Genomic DNA, 21,529 nt, shown 5'->3' with positions numbered 1-21,529 from the left:
CTGGATGATATTGGAAAAAAACCTATTACGACATTTTGGGGGTTTGCAATATTAAAACCAAAAGAATTTGGTAAGACTTTGGTGAGACTAACCATGACCACATTGTATTCCTATAATACAGTTTAATGTAGGCTAAGGGGGTTCATCTGTGACTGACGAGTACTGCTGTATAAAAATCGAGGAGGCCATGTCTCTGAACACAGCAAAATAAGTTTTCGTGTTCAAAAATAACAAAAATAAACAATGGTACGTCCTGCGATGGGACATTGTGCATGTGCACATCGCGATGGCGATGTTGAAACGATCTATTTGTGCAGGCCGAACTGGGTGTGTTGACCTGGGTGTGTTGTCTCAATCTGATGATGGTGGTTAATTAAAGCACTATCTGTGAACTAGGGCTGCAGCTATAATATTTTAGTAATCGAGTAATCGCCTGAAAATTCTATCGAGTAATCGGATAAAACATTTTTTTTTAGGTAAAGAGCAATTATACATATAGATGAGAAAACAAGACATTTCATGTACGGTAATATTGAACCATTTTCAGTCAATCAATGTCTTTATTTTCGATGTACATTGTTGAAAACAGCCAACAATTTAATCTCAAATGTGACCAAAAAAGACTAATTCACTGCTTTCACTCCAAAAACTTCTAGATCTTATTTTAAAAAAAAAAAAAAATATATATATATATTAAAAAAAAAATATTATTAAAATATAATATATATTTCTTACCTAAAAGTGTCATTACGTTTGATAACACACGTTACGAAACCTACGTGTTTCAATTGAATTTTTGCTTGTGTCAAGCTATAAGTTCTAGTTAAGTTTTAAGTTAGTCTAAACTGTAAGTCCTGATAGGATTTTGAGGTTTTGCCGTGTTCAAAATAAATGCTGTGCTGTATTTGAGCACATTAGAGCACATTAGGCACCAGTGCTGCTTGTTTTATCCAGCAATGACTACTGAGCTAAAATTGACAGTTAGCATTATTATGTTTTTATTTTCCACCCTAATCACTCTACAGCGCTGATTTGACAGATTAAATAAAGCCTGTATGTAAGAGTTAGCCACGCATCGACAGTGGTCATAATGAATAGAAACCTAGCCCTCCGCAGGGATAACGTTACGTGAGCGAGTGAAAGTAACGTTAATCTTATTTATGAGCGCCGAGGAGTGTACTGCTTTAAGATGGCGGCTGTTTTATTAACGCCGCCGGGTCGGGACGATTCCTCGAGGTGAATAAAATTACTCGGATCAGTTTTTAAACTTGAGTTGCTCGAGTATTCGTTTCAGCTCTACTGTGAACACAAATGGATAGTGGCCATTCAATATTGACTCCATTGTAATCACTGCTGAGTCATGTTTACATCAAGCTGTGCACTTGGTTTTAAGACGTATTGCATTTTTTTCCACTGATGCTATGATTAAAAAAAAAAGATATATTAAATGTTGATTAATCATTAAAAAAAAAAAAGCTATTGACGATGAGATTTAGATATAATTTTGGATCCCACTCAGCATTAACTCTTTGGCTGCCATTACCAACATTAATTCGCTCAATGCATGCCCTCCCATCCCAAATGGATTGGACGTCTATTCCTGGTAATAAAAAAAAAAAAAAAGATGTGTTTTACTGACCACCACAACACACACTCTGTGAATACTATATAAAGGGTGCTCATTATGTCGATCGCAATGCTTGTGTGGGTAGATCGTGGCATTCCCCCAAATTTTTTTAAGGCCAAAAAGGATTAATTATGTTGTATTGTAAAATATCCCTGCTGACCTTTCTAGGCGCTATACGATGCTATACAAATAAAGCTGAATTATATTGAATAAAAAAAGGACATTACTCATATAAACCACCCCATCATTTGATTGATGTACAGGGCAGCCAGTCAAATGAATTCAGATTTTTTTTTTTTTGTCTTCCAACCCACACTTTGGTCACTGTGCATCCTCAAAGAACGGTGCCACAAAGCTAACAAGCTAGTGGCTTGCAACATGCATTGCTGTTTCGCTTTCTGGCTATGTTCAAATGATATATCGTGCAGGTCTAGTTGACTCCTTAAAGTGGATTTTGGAGCAAATAATTGTGAGCACCCTGCTATATACATACTGTAAATCTGGGCTGGGAGTGAATTGATTAGGAAAATAGATATCAAATACAACAGCAGACTATTGTTTTGCGAGTTGAGAAAAATTAGTTTTCTTTCCTAAATTTGTTTCGTGGTTCGTGCGGCTTTGCAGATTTTTAGTTTGTCATGTCTTTTGTCAGTTCATAGTATATTTTCGCTCCTCCTAGCTCTTTTAAGTATGTAAGCATTTTTCCCCACGCTTATAAATCATTTTCCTTAACGAGCTGTGAAAACTTAAAGCTGTTTTGAAGGAGTTTCCTACTGCAGAGGACTGTAGCTCAATATTAGTGAGCTAGCTCCAAAAAAAAAAAAAAAAAAAAATTAAATGATGATTTAAATAAAGCTGGCTGTTGCAAAAGCTTAGTTACCTTGCTGGGTTCTGTGTGAAGGACAGAAATGGAAAAAATGTTGGGTGTTTTGTAAAATATGTATTAATGATATTTCATCTCATCACTGTTTACATTTGCTAGTTACTGACAAATAATTAACAAAATTAACAATGTAATTCCACATTCATAACTGGAAGTCCTGTCTTTGACCGCTTCAATGAAAATAACTTTAGAGGGAAGTCACCAATGATGTGCTTTTCTCTCAGTACACTCTAGGCCTGCCAACTTACTCACATAGGAAGCAATAAGGAAGTCAATAGAAATGAGCCTCTTTCCTGTCTTTTAAAGTCAGGCCAGTGTTTAATCACCGGCGTGAAGGAAGCATTCAAGACTCACTGATGACTCTGGGTAATTGATTACTGCGCCATAATAAATCCTCAAGTAGTCTCAGCACCAAGGATTCCATGGTGCACTGCTGAGATGGACAGTTTGTAATCTAAGGTGCCATATGTTGTCTCAAAATGAAAAAAGTAGTCAAGTTTACTTTGTATTAAAACATGTGCATGCAGATTTCAAACTAATCTGCCTTCAGACATTTAAGTTTTTTTTTTTTTCTTTCTTTCCCAGGTAATTCCTGAGGTTATATGCTAAAAACCCAAGCAGAAGTCTGAATTGGCATGTTTCATTTGATGTTTGTAGCCCCTTTCACATTACCCTCTTAATCAGGTGTGGGCAAAGTGCGGCCCGGGGTTCACTTCGGGCCTTTGACTGTCCCTCACATTGTTTATAAAGTCTAATAATGTAAAACAAGTGATGCTTGTATCTTCCTGTGCACATATGTGAATGGCACAAGAGAGGACGAGTTGAAGCATTTGGTTGTGTCTACAAAGCTGCCAGCGTAGTCATTTTTAAACCGCCGGAGGAAGGTCTCACTCGCTTTGTTGTTCTTTTTCTTCTTGGTGAGGACACTCACTAATATTGCTCCTCCTCTGTTAATGGGTGTTTGTCATGTCTGAGCTCATGAAATGTTTAGGGAGTGAGCCTTGCGGTTGTAGTTCATTTGAACTTGTTTGTTATCTACTGTTTTTAGCTCTCAAAAGTCCAGAATCGGAACGACTGGTAGAAGTTGCAATTTGTGCTGAAAAATGGTATCACACTTTGGAAATCTATTAATTTACGTAAGAAAAGTAACCCGTTGGACTGTATCACTATGATAACAAAGGGTGTAATGGTACACTAAAGTGTAATTTCTATTAGGTTTTTGAAGTGTTTGGTTAATTTTCGGGACAAAAGCAGGAAAAATGACTTAATTTTATATCATTTTATTTTATTTTTAAAAATGCAAACAATAAAACTTGTGTAAATAAATAAATAAATAAAAATGACCCTTTTTTGGGTGATGTTTCAATTGAAGTACACTGAGTTCATAGAATTAAAACAGAATAATTATAAGTTATAAAATCCTTTACTATATCAATAAACAAATAAAACTGTAAGCTTTAAATCCTTAGCAGCCACAACATGAACATGCACATAATAAGTATTAACTACTTATTCACAGCCCTAACCCTAAGTGTCCGACACTTAAGGCGTCCTTCAAGAAACTCCCACATGACTATGGTTCCGCAAGCAGCGCTTGGCTCGTGCTAATAATAAACTTATGAGGAAAGAAAAAATTATAAAACAAAACTGAAACGATATACAAGCAAACTGAACGCAAAACCAAAACTTTTCAATCCATCTTGGTGAACTGTTCCAACCTTAATGACTGTATAATTTTGTTTAAAATTTCTATTCAATAATTATTACGTCCGATCCGATCCAGCTATCGGATCGGACTCCGATATGGGCAAAAAAATGCGTATCGGTATCGGATCGGCCGACACGGAAAAATTCCGATCCAGACTTCAGATCCAGTTTTTTTGAAAGTCAGGTCCGGGTTTTCCAATGCACCGACTTACATAATCCATTCCAGTTTTTGCTTCGGTTTCCCTAAAATCCGGTCCGCATTTTACGCACGCCTTCAACACACTACATTACCGTCTCCCAAATGACTGAGAGACTATCGGTAAAAATGTCAGCTGTGTGGGATTATTTCACTTTAAAGGACGACAAAGATGAAGAGGCAGAGTGCAACATATGCCACAATAAAGTCAAGCGTGGTGGTAAAGCTGTAAGAAGTGTCAATACAACCAAACTAATCAAGCATTTATCGAAATACCACCACAAACAATACAAGGAGTATGAGGAGTAGAAGGAGAAAACCGAAGACAGAAAGAAAGGTCATACGCAACGAACACTGGCAGAAACTTTTGCTATGCGTGACAAACTGGCACTTGACAGTCCCAAAGCCCAGGGAAGAGTTATTGCCGAAGGAATCATTCTGGATGACGAGCCATTATCTCTCGTGAGTAAAGTGGGATTTAGACGCATCGGGCAGACCTTTTTCAAAAAAAATATATTCATATGTTTATACTAAAACGATGTATGTATGTATGTACTTTTCCAGCGTTATTTCGCTGTGTAAATGTATTTATAATGATAAAATATGTAGACTATTTAAACATTGAGAAAACTTGGTTTTTTTTTTCCTGCCAACTCGAGGAGATTAAAATAAATGTCAAATCCACTATCCACCTGTTAGAACACACATGCAGATATAAAATATATAAATGTTTATTGAATATCCATCTTACAGTCTTGTTTAACTGGGAGAATTTGTTACTAAAGACAGGCTATAATTTGTTATCATTATGCATATATGCACTGGCGTCACCAAACGTGATCACACAAAACGTAACCACGCATCGCTCCTGAGTCCTCACAAATAAAGCATAAAATTTTGTTTTTTTTCGGGCTCGTGCCTACAAATAAAACATAAAATTCTGGGTTTTTTCGGGCTGGGCAAGCAAATCAAAGGGAGTGTGTAATAGTTAATAGTTTGAGGTTGCTTGTGTGTTTTGCTTTTTTAAGACAGTTTACAATAAGCATGTTTTACTGTCTGAATATGTCATTTCTGTTTGTTATTTATAATGTTTTGTGTTTATCATTTAATAAACAGGTCAGTTTCTTGTTACCAACCATTATGTGTTATTCCAACTCACCTAATTCAGCTGGCAAGTTGTTATCAAGACTACTAAAACCCTTTTCAACATGAGTCTGACAACTAAGTAAGGAGGCTAAATAACTTTAAACTTTAATACATGCTCAGAGAGGCCGGTATCGGTATCAGCCAGTATCGGTATCGGATCGGAAGTGCAAAACAATATTGGTATCGGATCGGAAGTGCAAAAACCTGGATCGGGACATCCCTAACGTCTACACTATCACAGATGATTTTCTCAAGGGTATTTTGCAGACTATTTTTATATCTGTCCGCACTTACATTTAAGGTGCGTTTAAGCCCCCCCCCTTCCCCCCCACCTGCTTCTGCAAGGTTTGCCTGCATTTGCGTAAGCTACACATGCGTAGAAAGGAGCAGCCTCATATGTTACGTGATTGCCCGCGCGGTTTACCTCTGAACCGGAAACTCATTACTCGCCGGTGGAAAATTTCGAAATTACTACACCTTCTAGACCAGGGGTCGGGAACTCAGTTTTGTGATCACTGTTTTTTTTTTTCGTGAACGCAATTGAATGCATCACGCGAGAGTTAATGGGAGAGCACGCTCGGCTTTCACGAGCAGTCGTCGAGTTGTGATTGAAATAAATCTTTAGAAAACGACAAACGTCGAAAGTCGTTACGTGGGATGTTACAATCGATGCTCAGTTGCGCTCTCACCTCTTGGAAAATAACAAATAGAAACATATGGTGTGGCGCTGCGTGTATTTCCTGGAAGCGGCAACCAGGAGTGCTTGACAGACAGAAATGTCATGGAAAAAAACTAATCGCGTGCCTCTGTGACTGGGGGCACCACGCAGGTCACTTTTCAGGGTTTCATTTTCCTCTACGCATTTTTATATACTCATGTTTGGTCGGCATTGAGTTGGGAGGGGCCAGCCCTGCAACTGACTGATCGGAGACACCGTGGGAGACCAGCTCTGTAAAATAACGTTCATCTCCGCGTCATCTGCGATGGGAGGACCACAAATGGTCACTGAATTGATGCATTGTATTGGAACGTTTTTTGGAAGGTTAAAAAAATGTGTGGAAAAGCAAAGAGAAGCGGGAATGCCACGTTGTGATCGTCCGCCTCCATTGTTTACGATGCTGTCATGCCGCGCTAAAAATGGCGAAGGCATGATGTCACTTCCTTGGTATCGCATTGTTGTACGGAGACGGCAGTCCATATTAAACAGCGGGTAATAATACCCGCCTACACTATCTGTGTAACAACTAATCCGGATAATGGTCATATTAGTGTAGCCGACATGCCGTATAGTCAAACTAATTACACTTTTATGGCCATAATCCGTCCGTCCTAGTGTAGATGAAGCCTGAAATGGCATGGCACTCAACAATGTTACATTTTTCTCAAACTGCCCTCCAGAAAAATTGATTGCCCACTCCTGCCCTTAACAAATTATTCATCTGTGCTTTTAAACAGAACATTTATGCAGCTGTGTATCCAGCCTAAATGCATGCCAATGTCAGCAAGATGGCTGAAACCCCAACATTAGAGCAGCAAGCTGGGAAAGGATTGGTTTAGATGGCAAGCAGTAGATGAGACGCGGCAGTAAAACAGTGCAGGGTGAGAAGACCAATTTATTAGGTGTGCTTTAAGTGAGGATAACGCACAGTATAATAGCTGAAATGAAATAAGTAGACTGAGTCTGTTTCTGGCTCCGACTTGCAAACAGTAAAAATGTTTGGAAATCAGAATGTACGTGTGACTGTGACCCGATTCGGCAAGTGTTAGCCTGCCAATAAACAAGATGGCCTCTAAGTGCATCCCTTCATTCAGCGCAAGGCGTCGTGGGCCGGCCTTGTCTCTTGTGTAGTTGAGCCAGTAATGTCGTTTCTCATTTATATTTCAGCAAAACGTATTCCAAATGTTTCTTGGTCTGGGGACAGCTGTAGTCCTTTTTTTATTTTCCAAATTCCAGGATTCCGTCCCTTTCCTTCACACTGTAGACAAGAATAGACACTAAATTGCAGTGGAGAATGTTTGAAACGGTTGTGGCCTTTCAAGCGACCGCCCTCTCTCGCACGCTTCCTTGTATCTGACTTGCTGTCTGCACGAACTGAACTAAAAGGACTAAAAGTAGCATGGCCTTTCCCTCTGACAGTCGAGCAATTGCACTGTCATAGTTTCACGTTTCAAAAAACTTGGTAATGGGGATTTTCAGACCTCAGACTGGAAAAAGTGGTATAGAAGGTGGCTCAAGTATTCATTTAAAAAAAACAATCGGAGCTACCATAAAACTGAAAATGGTATCCAAGGGTGTTTTATTTATGCAGCTGCAGATAGTGGGAAGCCGTTGTTGTCTGAAACATTTTTATAACGAAAGAAAACTAATTTTGACACTAATCCTCGAACATCACCTTATTCGTACTGGAGTGTTGCTAGAAGATTAAATGTTCTCATTTTTGCATACCACTAGCGGAAGTGTGGTTTTGTTAAAAACTGCTACTAGTTTTTTATATATATATATATATATATATATATATATATATATATATATATATATTTTTTTTCCGTTTTGCTGACATTTGCTTGCATGGTGGTTCTCACCCTGGTGGCCCCTCCTACCGCCGGCGCAATAGAAAGCCTGGCCTTGTGGTCACTGAAACACAGGCTCCTTTGATGCACCATCTAGCCTTGGCCCTCTGCTGTGCCTCCACTTACATATGGAGCCTCGCTGTGTACAGATGGCACTGCATTAATTAGATGTGGACAGGCTCTGCTTTTAGGCAAATAGGCGCATAAATAGAAATGTCGACAACCACAAGGATGGGGGGCGCAAGGAAAAAAAAGAGAAGGGAATGCAAAGTTGGAGCTAGTCAGGGTGGGCGAAAGTGAAGGTTAGGTCAGGAATTTTACCCATTAGAAGAGTGTGTTCTGTCTGCCGTGGATGATGCAGTAGTTCGTTATCTTAATATGTATAACTTGTGCTTATAATGTGTCAAAGGAGGATGAGGGATAGTAAAGAAAGTTAATTCGTCCCAGGACCTTGTTTGTAAGTCGAAATTGTCGTATGTCGAACAGGATTTCCCCATATGAATACATTATAATTCCATTAATTCCTTCCACTGCCCAAAAACCTACGCTAAATCCTTAATAAATACTACTGGTATGATTACAAATGGCAATTACACATAGCAAAACAAATATTATTATTCTGATTTTTATTTATATTTTATAATAATACTAATAATTCCTGTAATGAATCTGGTTTTAATATGGCGGACGTTTTTGGCTGTACCTGAATGCACCGCGTGGCTGACGCGACAGAGAGAGGGTACGGTTGAGAGTTTACTTTGAATTTTAATGGTTTTTTTTTTTTTGAGAACACTATCAACTGCGGCGGACAGAAGGCATTTTGTGTTGGACAAGTTGCGAAGCTGGCAATTTCTTTGGTGATGTTACAATAATAATAATTGTCACCTTAACCAATAAAGACTGGCGAATGGTGGTCGGAGTTGGACCGTGAAGATCGTAGACATTCTACGGCTGTATTATTGAGCCGGTTCACGGCTGTGCACAACAAGCATCACCTTTTTCCTTGTTTCACTACCTGTACCAACCTTTTTAAAATCTGCCGTGCGTCCATCTGCGGTGTCATGTCGTTGTATTTCGAGAATGTCTTCGGATGTAGAAACAAATGGCGTGTCAAATTTTACGTCTGATGTCGAAAAGATCGTGTGTCGAAGCGATTGTATGTCGAGGTACCACTGTTTTCGTGATTTGGGACTGGCTTATTTTTTGTCAAACAATATAACTATTTTGGCTTTTTATTTTTCACATATTTTTGATATTTTGTGAAAATGCGTAATTTTTTTCACTGTCATTTTCGTTCTCATTAGTAGTATCATCAACCTTGGTGTTTTTATTTTCTATGTTTATTTTTATCGCTTTGGCTCAATAAATTGTACAAACGATGTAGAAGATGGACATCGCTAAGATTGGACATCATCCAGGTTACACAGGTGCACGGAGTAGACTAATATCTGATCCTGATTACTGCGTGTGTTCTTACACGGTCAACTGTTGTCACATGTTTAAACGCCTGTGTATTGTAGATGCTTGCTGTGCTCGCGTTAGCCTGGTAACAATAACTGGTTAGGTACAGTAAGCACTAAACTAGCCTAGTTGTTGATGGAACATCCACCCTGAATAGAAGAAATCATCACAACGTGGCGTCCTTCGGCCGAACATCTGCTTTGTCCTAATCCGTGGCCGGTACTTTCTCTGAACTTGATTGCGTGACCCGCTAACCCTCTTTAACGCATGACCTCAGAGACACGCCACTTGCCGACATTTCATTATGGCGCAATTTTGCGGGAAATTACAAATGCCAGATGTGCTTTTTGGGTTGGACTCTGCACACTCATTTGCATTTTAATTTCAAAACTTAATATAGAATAACAATGCATGTGACGTACCAGTATTTACTGTACACTTGTCCTTGTGTTACAATTCTGTCTTCAGTACATTGGAGTCAATGAATCAGTATAGTTACCTGTGTTGACTCAGAAAAGCGCTGGCTGTTATGTGGCTAACCATTAGTCGGTCTGAATATCTTATTATGCGTTATGACTTGTTTTGTTATTGTTTGTCGAACAAATCAATTAGAAGTTGCTCTGATATAGGAATTCTACAAAAATTAAAGTTACCCTGCCATTGACCACCATACGTTAAATTAAAACTAGGGCTGGCTATGAATGTTCATGTTTTTTTAATTTTAGATGCATATTTTACAAATTAAATGGGGGAGGGGGAGATTTACGGTTTAATTTGAATCAAACAATTAACTTTTTCCCTATCCCATTTTGTTTTAATTGACAAATGTGATAAATGAATAAACCTTTACAAAAGTAAACTATTCACTGCCATTCCTGCAATTCAGGATTGGATATCTAGCACTGTCAATGGCAGCCAATGAGTTAAATGAGTGCCCTGTAAAAAGTTGAAAGACCGAAAAGTGAACTGCAATGTGGCGACAGGACCTTTCACACTTGACATTAACCTAGAAGTGAGCAGCTTTAGTGGCAAAAATGGGGCTAATAGTGTTTTATATATTAAACTGGTCACATTTGGTGTCAAATTTCACATCCCTGTCCGGACAAGGTGGGATTTGGACAACCATGCCACCACATATTTACCTTTCACACAGAAATCTTCTAATAATGTGAGTCGGTCAAACTTTGGTAGATTACATGACATTAGTCTCTCCGTGAACCTTACAGAATGTTGTAATGTGAGACAGGACAGCTCCAAATGTTCCTTCGGTTTGCAGCATGTCTGGATTGTGAGTTCATGGGGGTAAAAAAAATCTGTGGAAAATATTTTAATAAATCTGATTCTTTGGTGTGGGACTGGCTGAACTCTGGGAACTCACTCATGGAATAATGAATTTTACAACACTTATTAACTGTTGTCGGCTGTAATCATTTGTCGTGTTTTTGTTAAACGGGCAAGTTCACTTGGGCTAATTTTACCATACCAGACCAGTTCTTTTTAACTTTTTTTTCCCCAATTTTTTTTAAAAGAAAAAATACTATTTTACATTACAACCAGATGTCTAAGGCTATAATTTTGCCTGCTGCGTGTCCAAACCTCAAGTGACGTTTGCGCTGAGTACGTAGTAATTAGTTAGTTGGCCCAGTGAAAATAAACCCAGAAGTAGGCCGCCAGGAGCCACAGTTGGGCACATTTCCTGCTCGCGTTGATGTGAACGTGCAATCGTTTGTCATTATTTACTCTCTTGTCTAAGTAAAGGGGAAAACCGATGGGAACGGACGCATGGAACATTTACAAATGCAGATAGCATTGATTTTTCTTGTTGCTTTGTATTATGGAAAGTTTGGGTGTTTATTAGCTGACATACATACAGTTGGGTCTTAATGCCTTCAGACACTTCAAGTGTAAAATTACACAACCGAACAAATGAATGACTGAAAAACATGTCTGAATGAGCTGTTAGGAATTTTGCCTGATTCTTATGTCACATGTCTTATGTTTGACATCCGGTAATCCTGCCGCCACATATTTTTCTTGTCCAAGACTTGGCATCTCAGTTTAGCGAAGCTCCAGAGCCACTAAGACTTCAAACAAGAGTTAAAACCGCTTCCAAGGCTTCCCACTAAAGTATACATGTACTGTATGTTCTCTTGAAGTCTTAACTTGAGATGCATTAAAGTGCAGTCACTTTGCATGTTCTATCGGGTGTAGGTCTGATGTAGGCCATTCTAAGATTCTTCTTCCATTTAAGTCTTTGTTGATTTTGGATGTACTATATGCTGATTACCAAACTCTCCTTCATCCACTTATCAGGCATCTTCAAGGTTTGTTATTGTGCTGTTAACACAAGGATGAGCTTATTAATAATAATATTTTCTTTTTCTTTTTCTTTCCCCAGCCAAGAGCTTTGGGGCAGGATCTTCTCTCTGAGGTGTTTCTGCGAGGCAACCTCATCGAGAGCGATTACTTTGGACTGGAGTTTCAGAACATGCAGATGAACTGGGTTTGTAAATCTCTGTCAACAAACATCAACTGAACAAACTCAAACGCAAACGGAATCTGAAAGTCTTGAAAGTTGGCATTTTGGTGACGACGTCAAGAAGTAATATGAAGCATTTATTACAAAAAAAACAATTGTTTTGAATTCCTTGTGTCTCATTGACAATGATGGACATCCAATTCATTTAAACTGGGAGGACTTGCAGCCTCTCCCAGTCAAAATGGATTGGAAGTGTAGTGCACTCAGTGGCTGCCAATGAGATAATGGCGAGCCAAAATCTCACGAGCTGTATAATTGTTTAACCCATACTGGTGGTCATCTGAAAGTCAACCTTCTGTTTGTGTCAATTCAGCTTTGGCTGGAGCCCACCAAACTCATTGTGAAACAAATCAGAAGTAAGTTCGAATAACATTAATATCAATTCAATAACAGCAGAAACGGTGTAATCAAATGTTTTGTTTGTTCAGGACCAGCAAATTCTCTGTTTAGACTGGCTGTGAAATTCTTCCCCCCTGACCCTGGTCAGCTGCAGGAGGAGTTCACCAGGTCCTAAAAAAAACTCAAACCAAATCTGGATTTGGCTTAGCTTTTTACATGCAATCTGACGTTGCTGCAAATGTGTTTTATTAAATTTTTTTAATGATTTTTTTTTTTATATATATATATAGGTACCTGTTCTCCTTACAGATGAAAAGGGATCTGATGGAGGGTCGCTTGATCTGCACAGAAAACACCGGAGCCCTCCTTGCCTCGCACCTTGTCCAGTGTACGCTTCAAACACATTTGCTTATCGTTAAAGTCCTGTTAAATACATCATTCATCAATCATTTCTGTCGGAAGGCTATTGAGCCGAACTGAAATACAAAACTGAATTTTCGGAATGTAATAAGTAGTTCTGTAATGCCTTGAGTTAAAAATTCAAATTGGATTACTTTGAAGGTAAAAGTGGAAAATCTCTTAGAATGGGATTTCAGTGTGAGAGTTCTAGGAAAGTGATAATTCCATCAATGTCCTTCTTATTCACTACCGTGGACTTTAACATTCATAAACTGGAATCCACCTGGCTACGCTAATCTATTCATTTTTCGGTTGGTAGATGTGCACTCATCTTTTTTTAAATTAAGGTTTTAAAAACTAGAATAACATCTGTCATGTCGATGTTGCATCACTTTGGATTTGAGATCAACAGTTTTTGAATAGAAGGCTTGTTTAGGTGACAAACTTCGACTTGTAGCAAAAGCCAACATACAAACTGTATAATGTATACCCTGTCTGGCACAAGCAGTAGAAACTGTCCATTGTAATTGTGACAAATGATGATGCAGTTCATGGATTTAATGTTAAACACATTTATTTAAAAAAACAAAACAAAAACAAACTGATATATAACTCAAGCCATACAGTGGGTTTGTATAAGTATGGGGAACTCTGTTTTGAAAATGATAATGACTTAACCAATTTGTAGATTTTACATGTCTAAACTCTCCCACAATTATTAAAATTACAGGAAATTAAATCACTGCACGAACCAGATGAACGGACTAATCCCATCTTTCGTTTGCAGCTGAGATCGGCGACTACGATGCGGCTGCCGATCAAGATTTCCTTATGAACAACAAGCTGCTGCCTTACCAAGAGAAAGTCCTGGAGGCCATCGTGGACTACCACCGCAGACACTTGTAAGAGTTTGTCTTCCCGCTGGTGATGATTGCATGACGTGGTGATTTTTGTTTTTGGTTGGTGTTGTTTATGCCTTGTTATTTACTGTGAATGTTGAATATACAGTGGGGCAAATAAGTATTTAGTCAACCACTAATTGTGCAAGTTCTCCCACTTGAAAATATTAGAGAGGCCTGTAATTGTCAACGTGAGTAAACCTCAACCATGAGAGACAGAATGTGGGGAAAAAACCCCAAATCAAATTGTTTGATTTTCCACCATGATTTGCAAATAAATTCTTTAAAAATAAGTATTTGGTCAATACCAAAAGTTCATCTCAATACTTTGTTATGCACCCTTCGTTGGCAATAACCGAGGCCAAACGTTTTTTGTAAGTCTTCAGAAGCTTTTCACACACTCTTGCTGGTATTTTGGCCCATTCCTACATGCAGATCTCCTCTAGAGCATTGATGGTTTGGGGCTGTCGTTGGGACCAACAAGGACTTTCAACTCCCTCCACGGATTTTCTATGGGGTTGAGATCTGGAGACTGGCTAAGCCACTCCAAGACCTTGAAATGCTTCTCACGAAGCCACTCCTTTGTTGCCCTTGCTGTGTGTTGGGGATCATTGTCATGCTGAAAGACCCAGCCACGTCTCATCTTCAATGCCCTTGCTGATGGAAGGAGATTTTCCTTTACACAGATCAGTCGTCCTGGTCCCTTTGCAGAAAAACAGCCACAAAGCATGAAGTTTCCATACCCATACTTCACAGTGGGTATGGTGTTCTTTGGATGCAATTCAGTGTTCTTTCTCCTCCAATCACGAGCACCTGTGTTTCTAACAAAAAGTTCTATTTTGGTTTCATATGACCATTTCATATGACCATAACACATTCTCCCAGTCCTATTCTGGATTATCCAAATGCTCTTCAGCAAACTGCAGACGGGCCTGCACGTGTACTTTCTTCAGCAGGGGGACACGTCTGGCAGTGCAGAATTTGAGTCCCTGGCGGCGCATTGTGTTACTGATAGTAGCCTTTGTTACTGTGGTCCCAGCTCTCTGTAGGTCATTCACTAGGTCCTCCCGTATGGTTCTGGGATTTTTGCTCACCGTTCTTATCATTTTGACGCCACGGGGTGAGATCTTGCATGGAGCCCCAGATTGAGGGAGATAATCAGTGGTCTTGTATGTCTTCCGTTTTCTAATAATTGCTCCCACGGTTGATTTCTTTACACCAAGCATTTTACCTATTGCAGATTCAGTCTTCCCAGCCTGGTGCAGGTCTACAATTTTCTCTGGTGTCCTTTTGCAGCTCTTTGGACTTGGCCATAGTGGAGTTTGGCGTGTGACTGACTGAAGTTGTGGACAGGTGTCTTTTATACCGATGAGTTAAAACAGGTGCCATTAATACAGGTAACAAGTGGAGCCTCGTTAGACCTCGTTAGAAGTTGGACCTCTTTGACAGCCAGAAATCTTGCTTGTTTGTAGGTGACCAAATACTTATTTTCCACTCTAATTTGGAAATACTTTAAAAATCAAACAACGTGATCCCCCCCCCCCCCCACACACACACACACATTCTCTCATGGTTGAGGTTTACCCATGTTGACAATTACAGGCCTCTCTAATCTTTTCAAGTAGGAGAACTTGCACAATCGGTGGTTGACTAAATACTTATTTGCCCCACTGTATTTGTACATTACGTATCTTATATTAGTTGTTTAACTTTTTAGATTTTTAAAAATATTTTGTGATTTTGTATGGTAAGTTTAACGGGCGAAGCCAAAAAGTGTATGCGTTGCCATTGGCGGTACCAGCTCCTGCTGGCCGTGGTTCTGTTTCCCGCTACTGCGCCGCTTGAGGCGGGCTGGCCCAACAGTCGTGAAGCAAGAGGGTCTTCTAGCTCAGGCATCTCTCTTGCATTTGGCATTATGCCATTTGTCATGCCTGTAAACACTACTCATTCAGAACCCTGAGTATTCGACACCTAAGGCATCCCTGAGAAAACTCCTACAGGACTTCCGCACTCAGCTTGTGCTAATAATGAATTTTATGAGTAAAAAAAAAAAAAAAAAAATCATAAAACAAAATTAAAACAATATGCGAGCGAACCAACAGAAACGGTTCAATACATTCATGTGAACCTTATATATACTGTATACATAAAATATTTGATGTTTTAGTTTAATAATTTGCATAATTAAACACAAAAATAAGGTTGATAAAGTATGTTATTACATTAGTACATTTTAGGTTTTATTTCTTTAAAATTTTATTAAATTTTTAATGTCTTAAAACCAAGGCAGTGATGTGTGTATTTGTTTTCAATTAGCGGTATTTATAAAAAAACAAACAGATTTAACGTGTTTAATTTGAATGTTCTTTGTTTGGTGACCATTTTTGCACTCTTAGTCTGTAAAGAGTGCATTTTGCACTTTTCCCACCGCCATTCTCCTTCAACAATCTCTTTTCAACACTATGCACTAGTTTTGCTAATCTCTTCCCTGGCTTTCCAGAATGGAAGCGCAAGCGGCCTAATCCCCCTCCCCTCTCCGTCTCGCCCTCTGTTCTTGCTCTATTAGCCTTAAGGCCAGTAGGGCGTCAGGGGAGGGCCTAAGGAGATTTCACCGCTTAGCGGCTCGACCAAATTAGAATGTGGTGATGATTGGACGAATGCCCTCCTAACATGCTATTTGATGGACATTTCTATCATGCTTGATAAAGTATATTGAACTACTCTATCTAGTGTACTTCACAAGTATGTGTCTTTGTTGGATCATTTCAAGGATCTTCAGTGATGAAGGGGGGGGGGGGAAGAACCAGTGACACCTGTTGTAGTAATCAAGATAAAATGGCATGGACACGTGGATCATAACATAATGCACAAAAGTCTTGAAAAGGAAGTTGTCAGTTTTTGTTTCAAGTGGTAGCATGCTGTCCAGAACAAAAGTGGTTTGGGGTCTCATTCCATTTGTTGTCAAAGTCAAGTTGTGTAAACATCGTTGTTGATCCTTTCAGTGGCCAGACCCCTGCCGAATCAGACTTCCAAATCTTGGAGATCGCCCGCAAACTGGAGATGTACGGTGTGCGCTTCCACCCGGCAGCCGACCGGGAAGGAACCAAGATCAACCTGGCCGTAGCTCATATGGGCCTTCAGGTTTTTCAGGTAATCTTCCGCTCACATGTTGTTCATTACTTCCAGAATTCTTGCCTGAATACCTCTGGGTTTATTTTCCAGGGCCACACCAAAATAAACACATTCAACTGGTCCAAGATTCGCAAGCTAAGCTTCAAGAGGAAGCGCTTTCTGATCAAACTCCACCCAGAAGTTCACGTACGTAGGAAAGCTCATAGATGATATCAGGTTAAATTTTAACGCATAGGCTTTCTCCTCTTGTTTTAGGGCCCCCATCAGGACACTCTTGAATTCATGATGGGCAGCAGGGACCAGTGTAAGGTCTTCTGGAAGATCTGTGTGGAGTATCACTCCTTTTTCCGTCTCTTTGACCAACCCCAGCCAAAACCCAAGACCCTACTTTTTACCAGAGGCTCTTCTTTCAGATACAGGTAGTCTTAGATTAGCGTTTTAATTCTATTTTTCACCAAGACCTTAATTTAATAATAACTGCAGGCTTTGGCTGAAGCAAGTTATTACCGGTAATTGTATTTTGTATCTTTCAGTGGGCGGACACAGAAGCAGCTTGTGGAGTATGCGCGGGAGAACGGCGCCAAGAGAACACCATACCAGAGGTGTTTGTTTGTTTGTTTTTTTAAATTAACTTTTTAGTTAACTTTCTTGTGGTCTATCAAGTAATACCACAGTAACTTGAAAACCCCCACTTTTTGGCAGGAGGAACAGTAAAATACAAACGTCATCTCGATCCCTCACCATTGATGTGCCAAAACAGGTCAGTCACGCTTTGATCAAAGTTTGAAGGGGCAGACAACACCTTTGCATCTTTAAAAGATGGTTGCTCTAAGTATTTAAAGAGATCCACGGACATAAAGACTTGTTGTTCTTGAAAGTTAAATGATGATAATGAGTTATAATAATTTGATATTAAAACCCCTCTTGATGTTTTCGTTTTTATAAAATATAAGTAGTAGGTTGCCATTGTTGTTAAAGTCGCAATGCACCCTGCGGATTGACATCAACGGGTGGCGCTGCCGGGCTTTCGGGTTAGGGTTGTGACTCTAGCGACACAAACATGTCATGCGTTCAGCCCTTTCAATTTGAACCCGAGCAGAACAATAAGTAGCAGGACAGCATTGGCAATACAGTGATACCTCAGCTCACGAACGCCTAAGCTCACGAACTTTTCGCCTCAAGAACATTAAATTCGCGAGCATATAGTCTCTGCTGACGAACTAGTTTTCGGCGGACGAGCCAAACCACGCGGTCGAACAGCGCCACGAGAAGCTGACGCACGCTCACGGCGTCCCAGTTCGTCCCCTCCCTTTCGTTGAGTGCGGACGTGGTTTGTGTTTGATAGACATTTTGGACCATATTGAGTGTACTTTTGCTATTATGGGACCGAAAAAGACCCCACCACAGGCTAGTGTTAAGCCTAAGAAGACATTAAATAAAATAAGGTATATTTTTGTGTAGTTTTAAGGCTTATTTAGTAGAAAATTATGTTTTATGGGGACCTGGGAACGGATTATTCTCATTTTAATGGTTTCTTATGGGAAATAAATGTTTGGAAGACGAACTTTTCACCTTACACACACTTTCTGGGAACCAATTATGTTCGTGAGCTGAGGTATCATTGTATATGACAAAACAAGCAGCAAAAGCAAAATTTAACAGGAAAGACTGGATGAGACGAGAGAAGGACAAAACCGGTAGTGTTCACGTGGCAAGTTCGTCTAGTGACAGTGACGGCAAACTCTACTGCTGCAGTGACTGAGCAGGAGAGTGTCAAGAACTCCAGTTTTTGTTTGCAGATCTTCACGGTAAACTATTGTGTGATTAAACCTATTCCAATATAATTATGGAGACTGTTAGCATCAAGAGCTGTTGTGTGCTTTACAAATGATTAGGCTATCCAGTGAATCACGACAGTTTATTTTTGCAGACGTTGATGCAGTTTGCCTCATCCGAGACATCTAATGGGCTCCGCCCCCGTGGCCGAGAGTGCTGTCTTACCCGATCGGAACCGGGTCAAAAACCATATTTTTGTCACGTAAAAGCGCTGTCCAGATTGATGATCGTCCTGCCAGTGTTCAGATTTTGCGCCCTTCTAAAATGTTGCTTTCAAAGCTTTTGTGGCGGTGACTAAGTACTTTTACATTCAGTTGGACTCTCATTATTCAAAGGTGCAAATTAAACAAGTTGCATCATAAACATACATACGCAACATGAATACGGCGTAAATAAATGCTTAAGACAGATAAGCGACACGGAAAACGAACGAATGAGTGTACTAAACTTAGTTTGATTGCTGGCTTTTCGTATCATTTTTTGCCCAACAGATTATAATGACTCCTTATTTTGCACATTGAGATGTAAGAGGACTGTCATCTACTTTATTTGTACTTAAAGCATCTTCGCTGCATGCAGGTAGCGTTCAAGACCACACTGTTTAGTAATATTAAAACTACAAGGACCATGTTCTTTTTTTGTTTTCCCTACATTGATCATATTGTTTATCGATCTGTTAGCTGCAATCAGTAACTCAAGTCCTCAGATGAAAACCAACACATCTGTTGTGGTCCGCGAATGCGGAAGCAAGGTATTGCGTACAAGGGTTTATTGAAAACAAAACAAAACAAAACAAAAAAACGCGATCGCGAAAAGGGAGACCAAAAAAGGGTCCGTAACAGCTGGTCGGGATCATTGCGGTGGGGGGGCTGCGGTGAGTGGCCAAGCTTTGCCGCAGAAGCAAGGCAAATACAAATAATGCACTCAAATACCTGCACAAAGTAAATGATTCAAAAAATTAGTGGGGAAGAAGCATGAAAAAATCAAGGCAAGGATGCAACTAGCAACGAAGGGACAGAGAATACAAATTGTCAAATGGCAGCAAGTAAATATATCTGCAACCTGCGTAGGATTGGTTTAAAAACACTGCTGATAAACTGGAATTGGATGCAGGTATAACGTCAGGAGCTCTGTAACAAAAAATCTGATCAGCAGCAAAATGTGACAAAAATCATGCCAGTCGTCATACTAGCTTCACTAGTCTCCAGCTATTCTCCTGATACCCCGCCAACTGCGTCATCACCCCTAGGGTGCATTGCGCGGATAAAACATGGCGCCATCTGGAGGTCAAAATATGTATTAAATATTTGATTTTTAAATCATTACAATATTTTATGTTTCTAATAACATATTTTAGTACAAGAGAACAATTGTAGCTTATTAGGGCCTACAAGTCTTTATACTCGTGGATCCCAGGAAACTGAAAATTTCTTAATTTTTTTCCCCCATTAACAGAAGTCTAACACAAAAAAATGTCACCGCTTACGAGCGCAGGTAATTTGTGATCAGTTAAACTCTAGCACAAGCATTATTAACGTCATAAAGAAGCCTGGGATTAATCTGAGATTTCTGCATTTGATTGGTTAAAATAGCATAGGCAATGATAAAATGTCTATCTGCACTGAAGATGGTCACTTGTTGGAAGTACTGGATTTTATTTACATTTTTATCTCCTGCTACACATCACAATAATGAAATTCCATGGGTTTTCAATTAAACAAGATTATTTCCAGTGGAATGCACATGATAGTTGTTGGAAGTCCATTTAATTTGCCATTGATGGAGGATACACTGATTTATTTAATGTATCATTGCACACTCTTCCTAATGTACATATTTTTTTTTCATTCTTGTTTTGTGGTTGCAGAGCTTCTCGTTTAACGAGCGTCTCCGCACGCCATGCTCGCCTCCGTCGTCCTACCACCCAACACACATCGCTGTCAGTCCACGGAAAGACCACCCAGCTCTCAATCATCATCACCATCAACAGCAGTCGCCTTCACCTGCCATGCAGCCCATGCCAGAGTCCCCCCAGAAGCAACAGCAGCAGCCTCAGCCTCACATCCCCTCGAAGGAAGAAGCCGTGAACGGCGGCAATCCCCCAACTCCCTACACTTTCCCAGGTGCTCCCACCACCGCTCACTTCAGCCCTGCTTTTGTGTGTGCAGAAGGTGGCACCCTACAGGCGCCCGAGAATGTGGATAGTAAGCATGTTGGTAGAAGGGCGGCCAAGAAAGGTGTTCTAACACCAGAGGCTTTTGAAGCGGAGCTTATGCGTACCAAGCAAAAGTACCCACTGCTGCGTGTCACGGAAGAGTTTATAGATGACGATCCCACGCAAATGTCATTTTTTGGTGGCAGCGTGGAGGCCTATCCTTATGGGCGCAACGACGCGCCAGAGCAGTTCGATTACGAGCACGGTTCAGCTAAGAACGGGCTCTTGGACACTAGTGTCGAAGATCTGAACGGAAGCGTCCACCCCTTCCCTGACAGTGTGTTGGGCCATTCTGAGACCAGCTCCTTACTTAACAACCGTTCTGAATGCAGCTCCCTGGACAACCTGGGCCTCAGTTCGGCAGGGGAGTCCATGTCAGTTGCGCCTGACTCTGCCTCCTCTCTGCGTCTGCCAGGCTCCGATGTCCAGTCGGAGGCCAGCTCCATGGTAAACTTCCCGGCAAGCTCGGTGCGTTCCGAGAGCAGCTCAGCCATCCAGTTCAGCGACCTGGTGGAGCAGTTGGAGCAGCTTAGTTATCCGCCCACGGCCACCGAGGGCTCTGAGAATGATAGCTCCGAT

General features: G+C 40.2%; 1 protein-coding gene across 5 annotated transcripts in view; it reads left to right on the top strand.

Annotated features, from left to right (window-relative positions):
• Positions 1-21,529, top strand: part of farp2 (FERM, RhoGEF and pleckstrin domain protein 2) — a 43,622-nt gene that overhangs the window by 2,055 nt on the left and 20,038 nt on the right. For all 5 annotated transcript variants that reach the window (XR_009063825.1, XM_057840749.1, XM_057840750.1 and 2 more), the window contains exons 4-14: positions 11,990-12,094; positions 12,444-12,486; positions 12,559-12,637; positions 12,760-12,857; positions 13,656-13,770; positions 16,770-16,917; positions 16,990-17,085; positions 17,155-17,318; positions 17,433-17,501; positions 17,602-17,659; positions 20,603-20,858. Coding sequence is in view for 4 of the 5 variants with exons in the window: in XM_057840749.1 (XP_057696732.1) it covers positions 11,990-12,094; positions 12,444-12,486; positions 12,559-12,637; positions 12,760-12,857; positions 13,656-13,770; positions 16,770-16,917; positions 16,990-17,085; positions 17,155-17,318; positions 17,433-17,501; positions 17,602-17,659; positions 20,603-20,858 (1,231 nt within the window). In the remaining variant the exon portion in view is untranslated. The remainder of the gene's footprint in view (positions 1-11,989; positions 12,095-12,443; positions 12,487-12,558; positions 12,638-12,759; positions 12,858-13,655; positions 13,771-16,769; positions 16,918-16,989; positions 17,086-17,154; positions 17,319-17,432; positions 17,502-17,601; positions 17,660-20,602; positions 20,859-21,529) is intronic.

This window comes from Corythoichthys intestinalis, chromosome 7, assembly GCF_030265065.1.
Source record: "Corythoichthys intestinalis isolate RoL2023-P3 chromosome 7, ASM3026506v1, whole genome shotgun sequence".
Classification (NCBI taxonomy): domain Eukaryota; kingdom Metazoa; phylum Chordata; class Actinopteri; order Syngnathiformes; family Syngnathidae; genus Corythoichthys; species Corythoichthys intestinalis.
The sequence above is the reverse complement of the archived record's forward strand: the minus strand, read 5'-3'. Positions and strand labels throughout refer to the sequence as shown.